The sequence below is a fragment of the Mytilus californianus genome, unplaced genomic scaffold (genome assembly GCF_021869535.1).
Source record: "Mytilus californianus isolate M0D057914Y unplaced genomic scaffold, xbMytCali1.0.p SCAF_2, whole genome shotgun sequence".
Taxonomy (NCBI): Eukaryota; Metazoa; Mollusca; class Bivalvia; order Mytilida; family Mytilidae; genus Mytilus; species Mytilus californianus.
This window is the reverse complement of record NW_026262668.1, coordinates 86,423,600-86,437,262: the sequence shown is the minus strand read 5'-3', so window position 1 is coordinate 86,437,262 and position 13,663 is coordinate 86,423,600. Positions and strand designations below refer to the sequence as shown.

Genomic DNA, 13,663 nt, shown 5'->3' with positions numbered 1-13,663 from the left:
CTTGTTGTTTGTGACCCGCGAGTGAAACACATTCAGGGGACGTATTGCAGTATTCTAATAATTTTACTTTTTTATCCTTTCCAAACTATGTTCCATCTTTTTTTTTCTGTTATATAAGGTGTGTTGGTAGCTGAGCTGTGCAGCTATTTTTATTGTGTGTTTTACTGTCTCGAGAGAGAACATTAACGCGTATAGGTTTAACTGGTTAACCCCACTACATTTTGTAATTGTACCTAGTCCGGCAAACCATATCATTTCTTGCTCGTTTATGTCTGTCTTTATTAGTTAGTCCTTTTCTCGGGGAAGTCGGTTGTTGTAGACTGGTGTGGACTGCTGTACTGTCATATATTTCTGTAATTTTTGTTATCCTTTTATGTATTATTGATCCTTGAGGGCGCTATCAATATCTGTGAGTACTCTTAGTTCTATATTGTGTTCGTGTTATCATTGACCGATTTTCTTTTAAAATAACGGTCTGTGGAATTAATTTTTTGTTCAGTTGATTATATCATGTTAATTTCTAGTTGTTATCATACATTGTAGCACTTGGCTGCGAATGCTAGGCTTTTGAGACATGCGAATAACCAGAAAAGCCATTTTAGATTGAAATCCCAAAATTGAAATCTATCGAGGGTTGATCTGAATTTAACTTTACGAAAAACATTAAATTTCCTTTTGGTACCTTTCCAATTCTGTGTAGAAACATTACAGCAGCGTCTACAAATGAAGTATATATCTCCTAGTTGATACAGTTTATGTCAGTGCTTGTGTCTCCTACCATGATTTCCTTAATAGAGGGTCTCTGTTAACAAGGAAGCTATCGAACCAAGGGATACAAATGTAAAACCCTCTTTGGATGGCTAAGATAAATTACATACTTTTGAGATGATCTTTTCAATTCAGATGACAGTTATATTTCAGTACTATTATATTTAATCAATTTTAGCAACTAAAAATCACCACACGGCCTTCAACAATGAGCAAACATCATACAGTATAGTCAGCTATAAAAGATCCCAACCAAACGGCCCGATTTATGACAAAACAATAAACGAAAAACATATATGACAGACAGCAACTAATGACAACCACTAAATTACAAACTCCGTAATTGGGACAGACACATATAGAAAGAGGCGGTGTTAAACATGTTTGTGAGCGCTCAGTCCTTTCCTTACTTGGGACAAATGTGTAAAGCCCAACTTAAGAACACAAACTGTAAAAATCAGTTGAAATTTCTTGGCTCATTTAATTGACACGAAGCACAAAACACACTGACATAAAGACAAACGCCTCAAAGTACCGATCTAAGAGTACTTGCAGTTACTGACAGATAGTCCAAAGCCAATAACAACTAATAGATAAATCATGTTTACCTAGACTTATGCCTTCTTCTGTAAAGAAAAAGGTAGATATGCAAGATTCACTTGCTGGAACTGTAATGAAATGATTATAGTAATTATTTTTCTCCTTCACACATTCTATGAACGTTTTGGCAATAAAGTTAATCGAAATATTGCAGGTATTCCTATGTGTAATGATTGCGCCCATTTTACAACAGACTTGTTCCTGTATTGTAATGTATCACAGACAAACTCAATATGCAGATTAATCTTAACCACATTAAAAAGAAGAAAAAAAGTAGTAACACTAACCGTTATGGTATGTTTACCATGAATTATCTAGAGTTATCTAATTATACTGCAGAATTTTACCCAAGGAAACTAACTGCCTGTAAACAAATCTAAAATAAACAGCAATAATTTTCTTTTTTCTAGATTTAGATATATCAGTTTCACACGGGAAACTCCATACAAAGTTTAAGACTAAAACGACGATTTTTCTTTCCCTATAATAATTGTTCATTTTCCTGTTTTGTAGGGTATTGTTCCTTTGGCCACTTTTATCGTATTTTTGTTTCCATGTGTAGTTTACACTTTTCTATTGTCATAGATCGCATGTTTACCTCTAAAAGACTTTCATTTTACTGTATTGTTGGGTTGGTGTCTTATTGAAGTATACCAAATATTTCCTTTATTCATAGTTCAGTATTTATTAGAACTGAGCTTGCCATAACTCTATACCCTATCATATTATGATATTCTGAACTAAAAAAAGGGAGGGGTAGTATTTAACGAAGGATGCTGACATAAATTGAACTTGGTTTTCGGCGGTAAAAGAAGTACGTCCGAAAGTTTATCAAATGTCTCACTTATCATGCAATGTTTTAACGCCGGACGGGTATGACAATTTTTGACGTCTCAAAAAAAAATAAAAACGGATTAAAATTTGTACTAAAAAAGATCCCGAGGATAAAATATCATATACATGATATTGTAACTTCGCTGATACTATGACACTGAAACTCATTTTATCTAGACGGACAAATACAAACAAATATCCAGTGACATTTTATTTAAAGGGGATAATTTTACATTAGTTTCTACATTGTAAACAGGAACAACCAGAAGGTTCTGTTACTGAAGTCGTTGGTTTAAAGTCTGCAATTAATTCTGTGCCATCATAACATTCGTCTAAAATAACAGTTTTACTCGTAAGTCCTGTTTCCCTGCAACACTGACATGTCTGTAAAATAAGAAAAAAATCTCATACTTTAACGGGAAAGTATTAAATATGCTTTGATTTCAAAATAGAGTTGTTTTTTAATATATAGATAAATAAAATGATACAGTACAAATGATTGATATTGATCACGCTAAAATCTAAAGAACAAGTCGAATCTAAACAATAAAAATCAAGCATTATCACACCAGGTATCCCGATCCGAAACGAGGAGGGAGATCCGAATCCTGAGGAGCAATTAATGAAAAGTTTGTAACGGTGGGGAAGTAAAATCTGGATCCGATTTAATGTTCCTCCGTGAGAATCGGATCCAGATTTTACTCACCCACCGTTACAAACTTTTCATTAATTGCTCCTCGGGGTTCGGATCCCTCTGCGGTTTCGGATAAGGATATCTGGTGTCATTAATAGTTAAGCCAGTTTGTAACTAGTGAGACTGAAGTGTAACTGATACCCTTATGACAAACATTTAACTGAAGTAATGTAGAGGAGACCTTTGTCAAAATTACGTTATTAAATTACCCTTCTTTTATTTTATTTTGTCGTTGAGTTTCTGTCTCATTGACGTCTATCCAACGTCTCCTTTAATTCATACAGATAATTTCTTTACTAATAGAACAACAATTAATATTTAAGTAAATCCTAGTAGATTTGAACCTGTGGGCGAAACAAATGCAAGGTTAGGATTAGGGACTGTAAGCGGTATTTGTATAAATTTCGAAAGTCATAATTTGATATATATTTACCCGTTCCATTCCCGTTTCGCTGTTCCCACTTGGTTTTGCTTTGGACAGACATGTGCCTTCACATTGCTTAACCGTAACCCTGCCTGTGCAGTCTACACTTCCGATATTACCTCCCAGAGAAACTTCAATACTTCGTGTTATGGTCATTTCCGTTTCCTTATGCGCACATATATTTTCATTTTCAGAGAATACTACATGTAGACTTTGTATAACACAAATTATATGAAGCAGTGTTCTTATTGGTGACATATCTGAAAGAAGAGCAAAAAGTTCTAGAATATTTCAGGTGAATGAGAAGGTTTGCTTAGTCCACATTTTTATCTGCGTATTAAAAATATGTAAATATTAATTTAAGACTTATAAGACATTGATATAGGTACTGGTTATCAGGTTTTCTACAAATTGATATTGTAAAATGTCAGCTGCGAGTAGCAATGAAAAGCTTTTTTTCTGTTTTCAATGCCCTTCAACTTTGATATCGATTTGGCCTGTTTGGATTCAAGCGTCACTGGTATCTTTGATGACTTTATCGGCATAGAAATATGGTCGTCTTGATTTGTCCTCTGCTGTCCTGTTGAAAAACCTGTGCTAAAAGGGACGTGCGTTTTACTGTGCGGGATGTAAAAATGTGATGTCATGTCTGGTCGGAATGGGATGTCATATCCGATTACCATGCTACGGAGGAGAAACCCTTGCAATAACCCTCAGAGGATCCATAGATGACCTATTGCAATCCAAAATTTCTGCCCTTCCCATTCCTTTTTTACAGTCGACCTGCTTGGTAGAAAATACCAAATTGATTCATTTGTTCTCTTGAATATACATAAAATATTTAACACTAGTTATTAAGCAATCAACAATAAGAATTAAGTACTTTTAAGTCAAATAAAATTTCATGAAATGTTTAATCTAAATCTGAAATATCATTGAAATTTCTGAAACAGTGGTCATTTGATCATTATATTTGCAGATACATTATTCCTTTTACTTTGTTTCATCATTTTATTCATATCTACTTATTCCTCGAAATATCGGTGTTAGTTAATTGATTTAGAATCTTATAAGCTTACGATTATATTATATACATGAAAAGGGTATTATTGACCTATGGTATTTGTTTCGAATGCTCATCAAGACATCATAGTTATTGATTTGGCCTTCCAGCTCTTTTGATTCGAGAGCCGCTTTTGGACCTTGTGTAGACGTAACATACGTCTGGCGTACTGAACAATAAACCTGGTAACTTTGATGAGTTTTTATTCAATAGAAATCGTGTATCCTTCACTTATTAATTGACTTTACTCATTTTCAAAATTGGACATTACATAACATGAAGCTAAGTTAACGAGTTTTATATCTCATTTGGAAGTTTCTATCGGTAATTTTGAGTCCGACGTGACCTGGGTTATGTAAATATTTTATTCTCCATATTAAAAAAAGTTGGAATACAAACTTTATAGCGAATTATATAACACTTGTCAGCCGTATAAGTAACATTTCATGGAAGGCATCTATATAGAAATATCAAGACGTTGCCATAATATATCCCCGTGTTTGATTAGCAAATTACAGCGACTACGTAACACTAGATGACCTATGCCAATCCAAAATTGCTGCCTCTACCCAGCATTCCTTTTTGTCCAGTCGACCTATTTAGTAGAAAACACCGAAATACCAATAATAACTAATAATGGCTCATTCTTAAGACACGTAAAACCATTTGACAGATTTGAATCATCTATACATGGATGAGTACTCAATTTCATAGTACATGTTTCCGAGGAGGTGGCACATTTTATGTTTTGCTTAAATATTGGACTTATTAAACATACTGATAAAAACCGAACGTGCGAGAGCAGTATAGAGCCAATGTCGTTAAACACACCCATCATCATCAAAATAGGAATTCTGCATTTGTACTGGGAGGACCCGAACATTCCGAAAGGTTTTGCTAAATACCAATGGTAGAAAATCCTTAGTTTTTCGAAGAATTCAAAGTTTTATAAACTGTTAATTTATGCATACGACCATATCAATGATCATATCAAACAGATATTCTCGGGGAGTAACCACCAGCAGTGGCATCGACAAAGTGGTTGTAAAACAAAACTCCTCAAAGATATCGAAGTTGAAGAGCATTGCGGAATCAAAATTCCGAAAGGTTTTGCCAAATACAGCTAAGGTAATCTATTCCTGGTGTAGAAAATCCTTAATATTTCGAAAAATGCAAAGTTTTGTTAACAGTTAATTTATAAATATGACCATATCAATGATATTATGTCAACACAGAATTGCTGACTACTGGGCTGGTGATAACCTCGTGTAGGAAACCTCAACCAGCAGTGGCATCGACAAAATGGTTGTTAAAAAAATCATCAAGAATATGCTTCTCGATAAATATATAAAAAAAAAACCATAAACAACGAAATACTTCAGTTAAGCATACAAGTATTAAAACGCCTTCTCCCAAGAATGAAATAGACGTGAAAAAATGAAAACCACACGTTAAATAATGTTATGCGTCCGAAGCGCTTTTCTGGATTTACCTTTATCAGGAACGCTCAAAGCCGAATATTTGAAAGCCGAGGATGTATGAAAAACCGAAACAGTTGAAGAGCTATATGACCAACAAATACTTAAAAAAATAGCCAAATCCATCTAAGGTCAACTTTGCCTGTAGGAGTTGAAACCTTACTTTCTTTATAATTTCAAAATTCATAAACGGACAATTTTAGAAAGGTTTGTTATAAATCATGTCAGTACCGAAGTACTAACTTCTGAGCTGATGATAACCTCGGGGACTGATATTCCACATGGAGAGGTGTCGACCAAGTGCTGTAAGAAATGAAAACAACACGAATTGTAAGGTTCTTGACTCTAGGTTGGTTCTTCATTTATTTTAGAAAACACGTATGTATATTAACGTAAAGTTGGTAATAAAATCATGACAGATACCAGGATTCGAATTTTGTCAGACGCGCGTTTCGTCTACCAACTTCTCATCAGTGACGAACAAATAAAAAAAAATCAAAAGTCAAATTAAGTACAATTTGAAGAAAACTGAGGTTCAAAATTTCCAAAGGTTTTGCCAAATACAGCTAAGGTAATCTCTTCCTGGGGGTAGAAAATCTTTATTATTTCGAAAAATTTAAAGTTTTGTAAACAGTTAATTTATAAAAATGACCATATCAATAATATGTCATGTCAACACAGAGGTGCAGACTACTGGGCTGGTGATACCCGCGGGGAGGAAACCTCCACCAGCAATGGCCTCGACATGGTAGTTGTAAATAAACTCATCATAGATACAAAAGACTCATCAGTGACGCTCGAATAAAACAAGTTCTAAAGGCCAAACTCAAGTAAGAAGTTGAAGAGCATTGAGGACCCTAAATTCCGAAAGGTTTTGCCAAATAATTAATAATTAATCAAAAAGAAGAAACAATTAAGTCAACTGTATTATTTTTTATTTGATTGTTTGTCATAAACTTTATTATAGTGTCTAATGGCAATGAAGTATTGAATAGAACATAAAATAATTGATTGAAAGTATTAGAATAACTACTTACCTGTGATTGTAAAGGAATCCTCTATTTCTAACATATTCGTTTTTGTACATTTACACTTTTCAATTAAGATTTGACAAGCTATATCTTTTTAAGTAAGACAAGCTTTTTCAAGTATTATAGTCTAAATGAAAAATCGTTCATACAAACCATATAAACAAATTAGCCTATCCAAACGAAATGGTATGGATAAAAGACAATTTCTGACAAGGTGCACTCGCGTTTCTGATATGCTCCCTGTGAATAATATAATAAGAAGATGATTTATTGACTTTATAATGCAGACTATATAATCGCTTGATTTGATGACGTACAAATGGTAAGGTGGGTTTAATCCGATGTCCATCATTACATAGGTATAGTTCCATTATTTTATCCAATAGAAATGTTTCTGACATATCTTAATTCCAAATCAATGGGCAGATAATACATTATTGTTCCTTAAACAATTGGCATTAAGAAGAATGTTCGAAGCCAAGTGTAGGCCCCAAAATTACATGAAACATACGGAATACTGAAGCAAAAAGGGGACTAACATGGATAGCTAACTCTGTCAGTGACACTGGCGTTTGAAGGATTACTAAATTTCGTCGACATTAATGCATATTAAAAATACAGACGGAAATAGTGTTGTAAAGGTCAAGTAGAAGCAACTATCTACAGTAATGTAAAAAAAGGGGGGGGGGTATATGTCAATACACCTTATCGCTAATCCCGCTTGACCCGAGAATCAGTCCCGCTCGAACTTTTGACGTCAGACAACAATCACTTTTCCATTGTGGCGTCAGATATTTTCTATTATGACGTCAAAATTTTACGGGAACTTGTGTGATGTGCAGTAATGGCGGACAAATAGCGATAAGGTGTATATGACAGTAACGCGACGACAAAATACCAAAATGCATTTAGAGATTAAAAGGCTTCAACGATAGACAGGTATATAATATGTGGATAGCTTACTAAGGCATAGAGGTTGTCAATTAACTTAACAGACACAATCAAAATTTTCCAAATAAAAAAACGTTAAAATATGAAAAAAGGCTATCACTGACAAGTCTCCTGAAAGCCTATATTTCACCTCCCTTTTCAACGTCGGAAAATAATATTGTCATGAAAAAAATCATAAAGCGTATGATTTTAATGAAAAGATTATCCGTTTTTTCAAATAAATTGTTAAATTTGTGTACCATGCATGCACAATCAAACGCGGGAATCTCTAAATCACGACCGTCACTCCAGACAAATGATCGTGAATAAATATGCTACGGCGGTCAATTATTGCAATCGGCTCGTAAGGGATCTGGTTTCGGATCATGAAGGCAAGTAAATTCAATTCAACTTCAAAATATCTGAAAACGTTATTTTATAAAAAGGCGGAACAAATAAGAAAAAATGTGTATGTCAGATGTTTACAACTACTTAGTAATACTGCTCACTTAAATAGTGAAAAAGTGCTGTATGTTTTAAGGAGAAAGCAAAATGTTACACAACCGTTTGCGATTTACTAAGTGAAAAACAACGTTTTCGGTCACATTCAAACACATAATGCAACGTTTGAAACTAAATCGTTAGTGTGTCAGATAATACAGTAAAGCATCAAAATGAAGTATGAGCTAGTAAAAAAAGATATAGTTTCTTGCATTTTCTACTTTTTTTACAAGCCAATGTAACAGAGAGAATATCTAATCTAAAAACTCAAATATTCAATAAAGTTGTGACCAAACAGCATTGATAATCAACTTATGCGCATTCTTGAATCTATGTGTTGTTCGGTCACTTGTTTTCGACATTCATTAGTTGTCCACGTAATGGGCGGCGATTGAAAAAAATATTCATGGCCTACAATCATTTATGGGAATTTCAAGTTACAACTGACAAGATTTCCTTAACAATAAACTTGTACAAAATCATGAAAACTATCACTTAATTGTGATAATAGAATTACTCAATCATTCTAAAAAAAACACATATCAACAAGAAAATAGAACATACATAAAACTGCCCTAGTTGATTCGGTCATTAACTTTAAAATTTTGATTCTACTGCCCCATTTTACTGCTGGTAGTGAATTTTTGAAAATATTACTTATTTGGATTATATGATAATTGATTAAGGGTTCAGTCATTAAAATCAATTAAACAAGTTTCAATCATCTAAATTTATCATTTAAAAAAATGGCGAAAACTGATAGAAATGATTGCATAAAGACCTGTAGAGTTACGAACCAATATAACTTTGTTTGGTTTACAGAAAACCCAAGGCATTTTGAAATCTGTCGGAAACTGGAGCTGTAAAAAGATAGATTCATTATATGAGATTTATGATTCGGTAGATTGAAACCTTCTTTTAAGTAATTACGAGCATGGAAACCCAAAATATGTCATCGTATTTGGTGTATCCTTGTTATGTCGAAGTATACGTAATTGAACTGCTAATGTTTCAACTCAGGCAAAGTTGATCTTAGATATATTTGGCTATTATCTTTATGTCCACTTTATTTATATAGGTCTTCAACTGTTTCGGTTCTTATACATCCTTGCATGGTTCCTGATGAAGGTAAATCCAGAAAAGCGCTTCGGACGCATGAAACTTATAAAGTGTTGTTTTCAATTTGTAATTGAAATGAATCATGTAGCCTTCATACTTCAAGTGATACAAACAATTGAAACATTATCCAATAGATTTATAATTGTACTTAATGTACGTTAATTGAACCAAAAATTGCATTTTTTATGCTTTAAGTTGCAAGTTCTCGAAAAACTCCCCTAAGAATTTTGTTTCAAAATCATATGGTATTTCTTTGAACATTTCGTTTTAATGACATAATAGTTATTCGGATTTAATTTTCAGTAAAGATCAATTTGTCTCGATATGTAAAGTAAAAATCGCACCAAAACGACAAAATAAGCATAATACTGTGACCGCATCTTCAGCTGCAAAATCGTAATTATTTTATTTTTTTCACATGTAAAGATATATACAACGGGATATGCAGGGATCTGATTACCTTTTCGGAGCAACTTAGGTCATCCCATTTTTTTGGCGAGGTTCGTGTGAATTTGAAAAAGAATAGCATATTTAAACAAATTCAAATTACTGTTGGAATTGAAGGTATGAATTGTCTTTAGGATACAAAATAGTTCATTTTAGTTAGCTTTTTCCTTCGAAGCATTTGACGAAAACTGTACAATTTGCTATTTTGTATCAAAATGCTTTAAACAGCAACATGTAATTCAGACTACGATTTTATGCAATAGATTTAAAGTATGTAATATATACTTTTCTATATCTTTCAAGGGGGTTGAAAACTTTTAGATTTTGACCCTGTGAGTGAAACAAATACAGGAGGAGTTGGCCCTACCTCTTTTTAATTTTGGTTTGCTTACAAACTTTTAAAACTTCTGCACGAAGGAACCTAGCTTTCATAGATGAAGACCATCATATAACAATCACGCATAAAGTCGTTACATATTATTTCCAGGAAATATCTGTTTAAATTGTCCCGTGGAGACCATGCTAAATTCAGTTTAACTGTGGATGCTACCTTGGAAATAAGATGGGCAACAAAATAACAAATGAGTGTAGACCATGGTGTACATTCATACAACATATAAACACAATTAGTTCAGTGTATTCACCAAGAAGATCTTAATCAAAACCCATCATTGTCGTGGTTTGAAATCAGAATAAAAATCATAAATTCTTAGGTGGATCCCCTTTAGGAAATTCTTACTAATTACCGGATTAAAACCTACATTTCTAGTACTGATTTTCAGCATAGATAACGCCAATTATTTATAGTTATTTGGTGCATCCTTGTAAGTTGTATCAGCAGGAAACGAGTAAAATGTGTGGGATAATTCGATTCTTCGACTTGATCTTAAGCTGACCAGTTGGAGGAAACGCCAGTAAAAATCGTCGAAAAATATTTCAGAAACTCTTCATAGATACCAGGCTTGAAATTTTGAACGACAGAAGCGCGTTTCGTCTACAACTACAAAACACTCATCAGTGACGCTCGAATAAAAAAAGTTAAAAGGCCAAATAGAGTACAAAGTTGTAGAGCATTGAGGATCCAAAAAAATCCGAAAGCTTTTGCAAAATAACTGTTTACACTCTCGGAAATGTTCTTCGAACTAATACTAGGACTGCTTCATAAAGCATCTGTTGAATAATAATAAACCGCGACTTCAAATCTAAACTTTACTCCTTCTAATGACCTCTTGACCTGCATCCCTTTAAGAAAAACAATCTACAGACAATCTAAAACTACACAATATTATATTATTCGACCTTTTGATAAAAGAAATTGTCATGTCTTCATACAGCTATGTCTTCTTGTCTCTTCATCGAGTAATGAAATCCGAACATGAGGCATTTCAGATGAAAAAACACGTCAACAAAATTTTTGAAATTATAATTTATATCGAACTATATGATTATAACAAAATGTCGGTTTCATACTGTCTTGTTTGTTTGCTTACTTCTATTTAGATATAACTGTGAGCTTAAAGACAGACAGTCTACTGGCTTTCAGGACTTAATGAAACCCGTAAATAATTTTTGAAAGAGAAAACCTATTGTGAGTGCTAAACTCCAAGCTATCATAGCAGACATCAAATGTTAAGAAAACAACATGTACGTAAAAAGAAAAGATTTTCACTTGCTAATAAACCTAAGTTCTGCCTAGAGGAACCAAACTTTCAAAGATGAGGAACGGATCGGTAACAATGAATTGCAAGAACATATTATTTGGTCGTCTGTCTGAACGGAAACAAAAACAATATAGTTATTGAAATATTATTGTAATGATTCCTTTCAATAAAAAGCTGAAAAGAATATGTTTTCCTGTTAAGTTTGATGATTTATTTGCGTCTTACTCACTTTGGACGAATTGTTTACATCGTCCTTAGGTCTTTTTCAATTATTTCGTTGGACACTGGTTTTTAAGGAGCCAACTAAACATAGAAAAAATATCAACGTCATCTATTATAATGTAAAAAGGCATTACTTCTATATTATCAGGTTACGTACTTTTCAGTATTAAACTCCAAGCTTACACCACAGCTTAAAGAAAAAAAACATATAAAGTGTGTAATAACGTTCCGTGTGCATCAACACGTTCTTAACCACATAATCTGTTTGTCCAGGTATTAAGATTTTCAAAAAGGATAATTACCCTTGATATTTTTGTATCTTATAAAATTGGGAGAGCGAAATTCAATGTAAAAAAATGTTCTTATTTTGGGATTTTCGGCAAAGAGTAGATGTTTTGATAGTGACTGGCATGATTGTTGGGAAACATTTTAACAACTATCCGACATTTTCATTATCCAGTTGATGTCAAATTCACATCCCCCGCCCCTCAACCCCCGTTCGGCATGTTCGACCTACTTTGCAAAACTTGCCTACTGGATATATCGTAATTTGTTTTCTCGTCCTGAATATGGACGATATATTTTTCACTGGATGTTAAGCAAACAAAAAACCAATCCTATATAGAGATGCTTCAATTATAGACCTTTGCGCATTTGATGACCTTTCCAGTCAAAGTTTCTGAAAATGGCACTCAATAGGGATTACGAGGTGCCCTCAATAGAGATTTTTCCTCCAGTATATGTTGATATGGGTTGTTTTCCCCGACTGTATATTAATTATGCAAAATGAATCATATTTTCGTAAAGTGTGTGGTAAATGTGAGTGTGTATAAATTAAAATATTAAAACAATTACCACCAGGAAATCTTATACAAGTCACACTTTTTTTTTTATTTGGGAACACAAATGAACATTTAAAGGATTTTCTCGCTGTGTTGAAGACCCATTGGTGGCCTACGGCTGTTTTCTGCTCTTTGGTCGGGTTGTTGTGTCTTTGACACATTCCCCATTTGCATTCTCAATTTTATTGAAAATATACAATGAATAACAGATAATAAAAAGGAGCTAACAGTTTTTGCTCAATGGTGATGGCATCAATGTGACTTTGAGATGAAGGATAGTAATGAAAGCACTAATCCTTGCTTTTTACACATGCGTGTAGTGATTTCGCGTTACAAATGGATACACCAAACACTTTCTTTTGTATCATAAGAGGATAAAAAAATTATCACGATGTTAATTGAAAAGACTTTTAAAAGGACTCAATGTTGAACTGTGTTTTGCGTTAGGGACAACTAAGATTTAATCTAAAAAAAATCTTAATTTTATGAAGTAGATTGTATCATTTTATATAATACAGTCTATAAACCGGATTCTTGGAAGTTTTTGTATACGTGTATTTCTCCACGAGAATTTAAAAATAGGTGGAAAATACCACCAAGTGGACATAGTAAGTGCAAATTCGGTGATAATTCTGATCTCATAATAGAAGAAAAGATGACGGGATTGTGGTCACGACAATAGAAACATATCCGTGGTCATCTGTAGCACAGATATTCCATAACGGTTAACCGACTCGTGATGGCGTCCGTGACACTTTCCAAGGCAGGACTTCAACACTTACCACTTGGAACACTTGATCCAAATAAATCTTCGACTGAATCCATTGAAATTTTGAAGTGCTTTCAATTTATGTATTTAGGCTCATCGTATTTTAGTCATTTGGCCAGCACATTTCGTAGAGAAGTGTTTTTTTTTCTGTGGTTTATAATTTAACTATTTGGTAATTTGGTTTTCGTGGTATATCTTTTGTCTAAAATCTGTTAGTATTCATACTTTGATGAGTTGAGCCTTTTTTCAATTAATGTTTTATAATGTGTCCTTTTATGTC

The 13,663-nt window shown here is 33.5% G+C and overlaps 1 protein-coding gene across 1 annotated transcript; it reads right to left on the bottom strand.

The window, feature by feature from the left end:
* Window positions 1–2,411: 2,411 nt before the first annotated feature.
* LOC127727712 (partner of bursicon-like) lies at window positions 2,412–13,439 on the bottom strand. Its single transcript, XM_052234827.1, has 3 exons — window positions 13,397–13,439; window positions 3,330–3,580; window positions 2,412–2,586 (listed from the first exon to the last, which is right to left on the bottom strand). Exons 1-3 carry the CDS (start codon window positions 13,437–13,439, stop codon window positions 2,437–2,439), a joined length of 444 nt encoding a protein of 147 aa, XP_052090787.1. The 3' UTR covers window positions 2,412–2,436.
* Window positions 13,440–13,663: the final 224 nt, after the last annotated feature.

What these genes read in the sequence shown, in the direction of transcription:
- LOC127727712 (XM_052234827.1), bottom strand. Translation starts at nt 13,439, where the DNA reads ATGGATTCAGTCGAAGATTTATTTGGATCAAGTGTTCCAAGTG. An exon ending in TGGATCAAGTGTTCCAAGTG is followed by an intron (nt 3,581 to 13,396) that starts GTAAGTGTTGAA and finishes CTCTTCTTTCAG; the next exon opens with ATATGTCACCAATAAGAACA. An exon ending in GCGAAACGGGAATGGAACGG is followed by an intron (nt 2,587 to 3,329) that starts GTAAATATATAT and finishes CTTATTTTACAG; the next exon opens with ACATGTCAGTGTTGCAGGGA.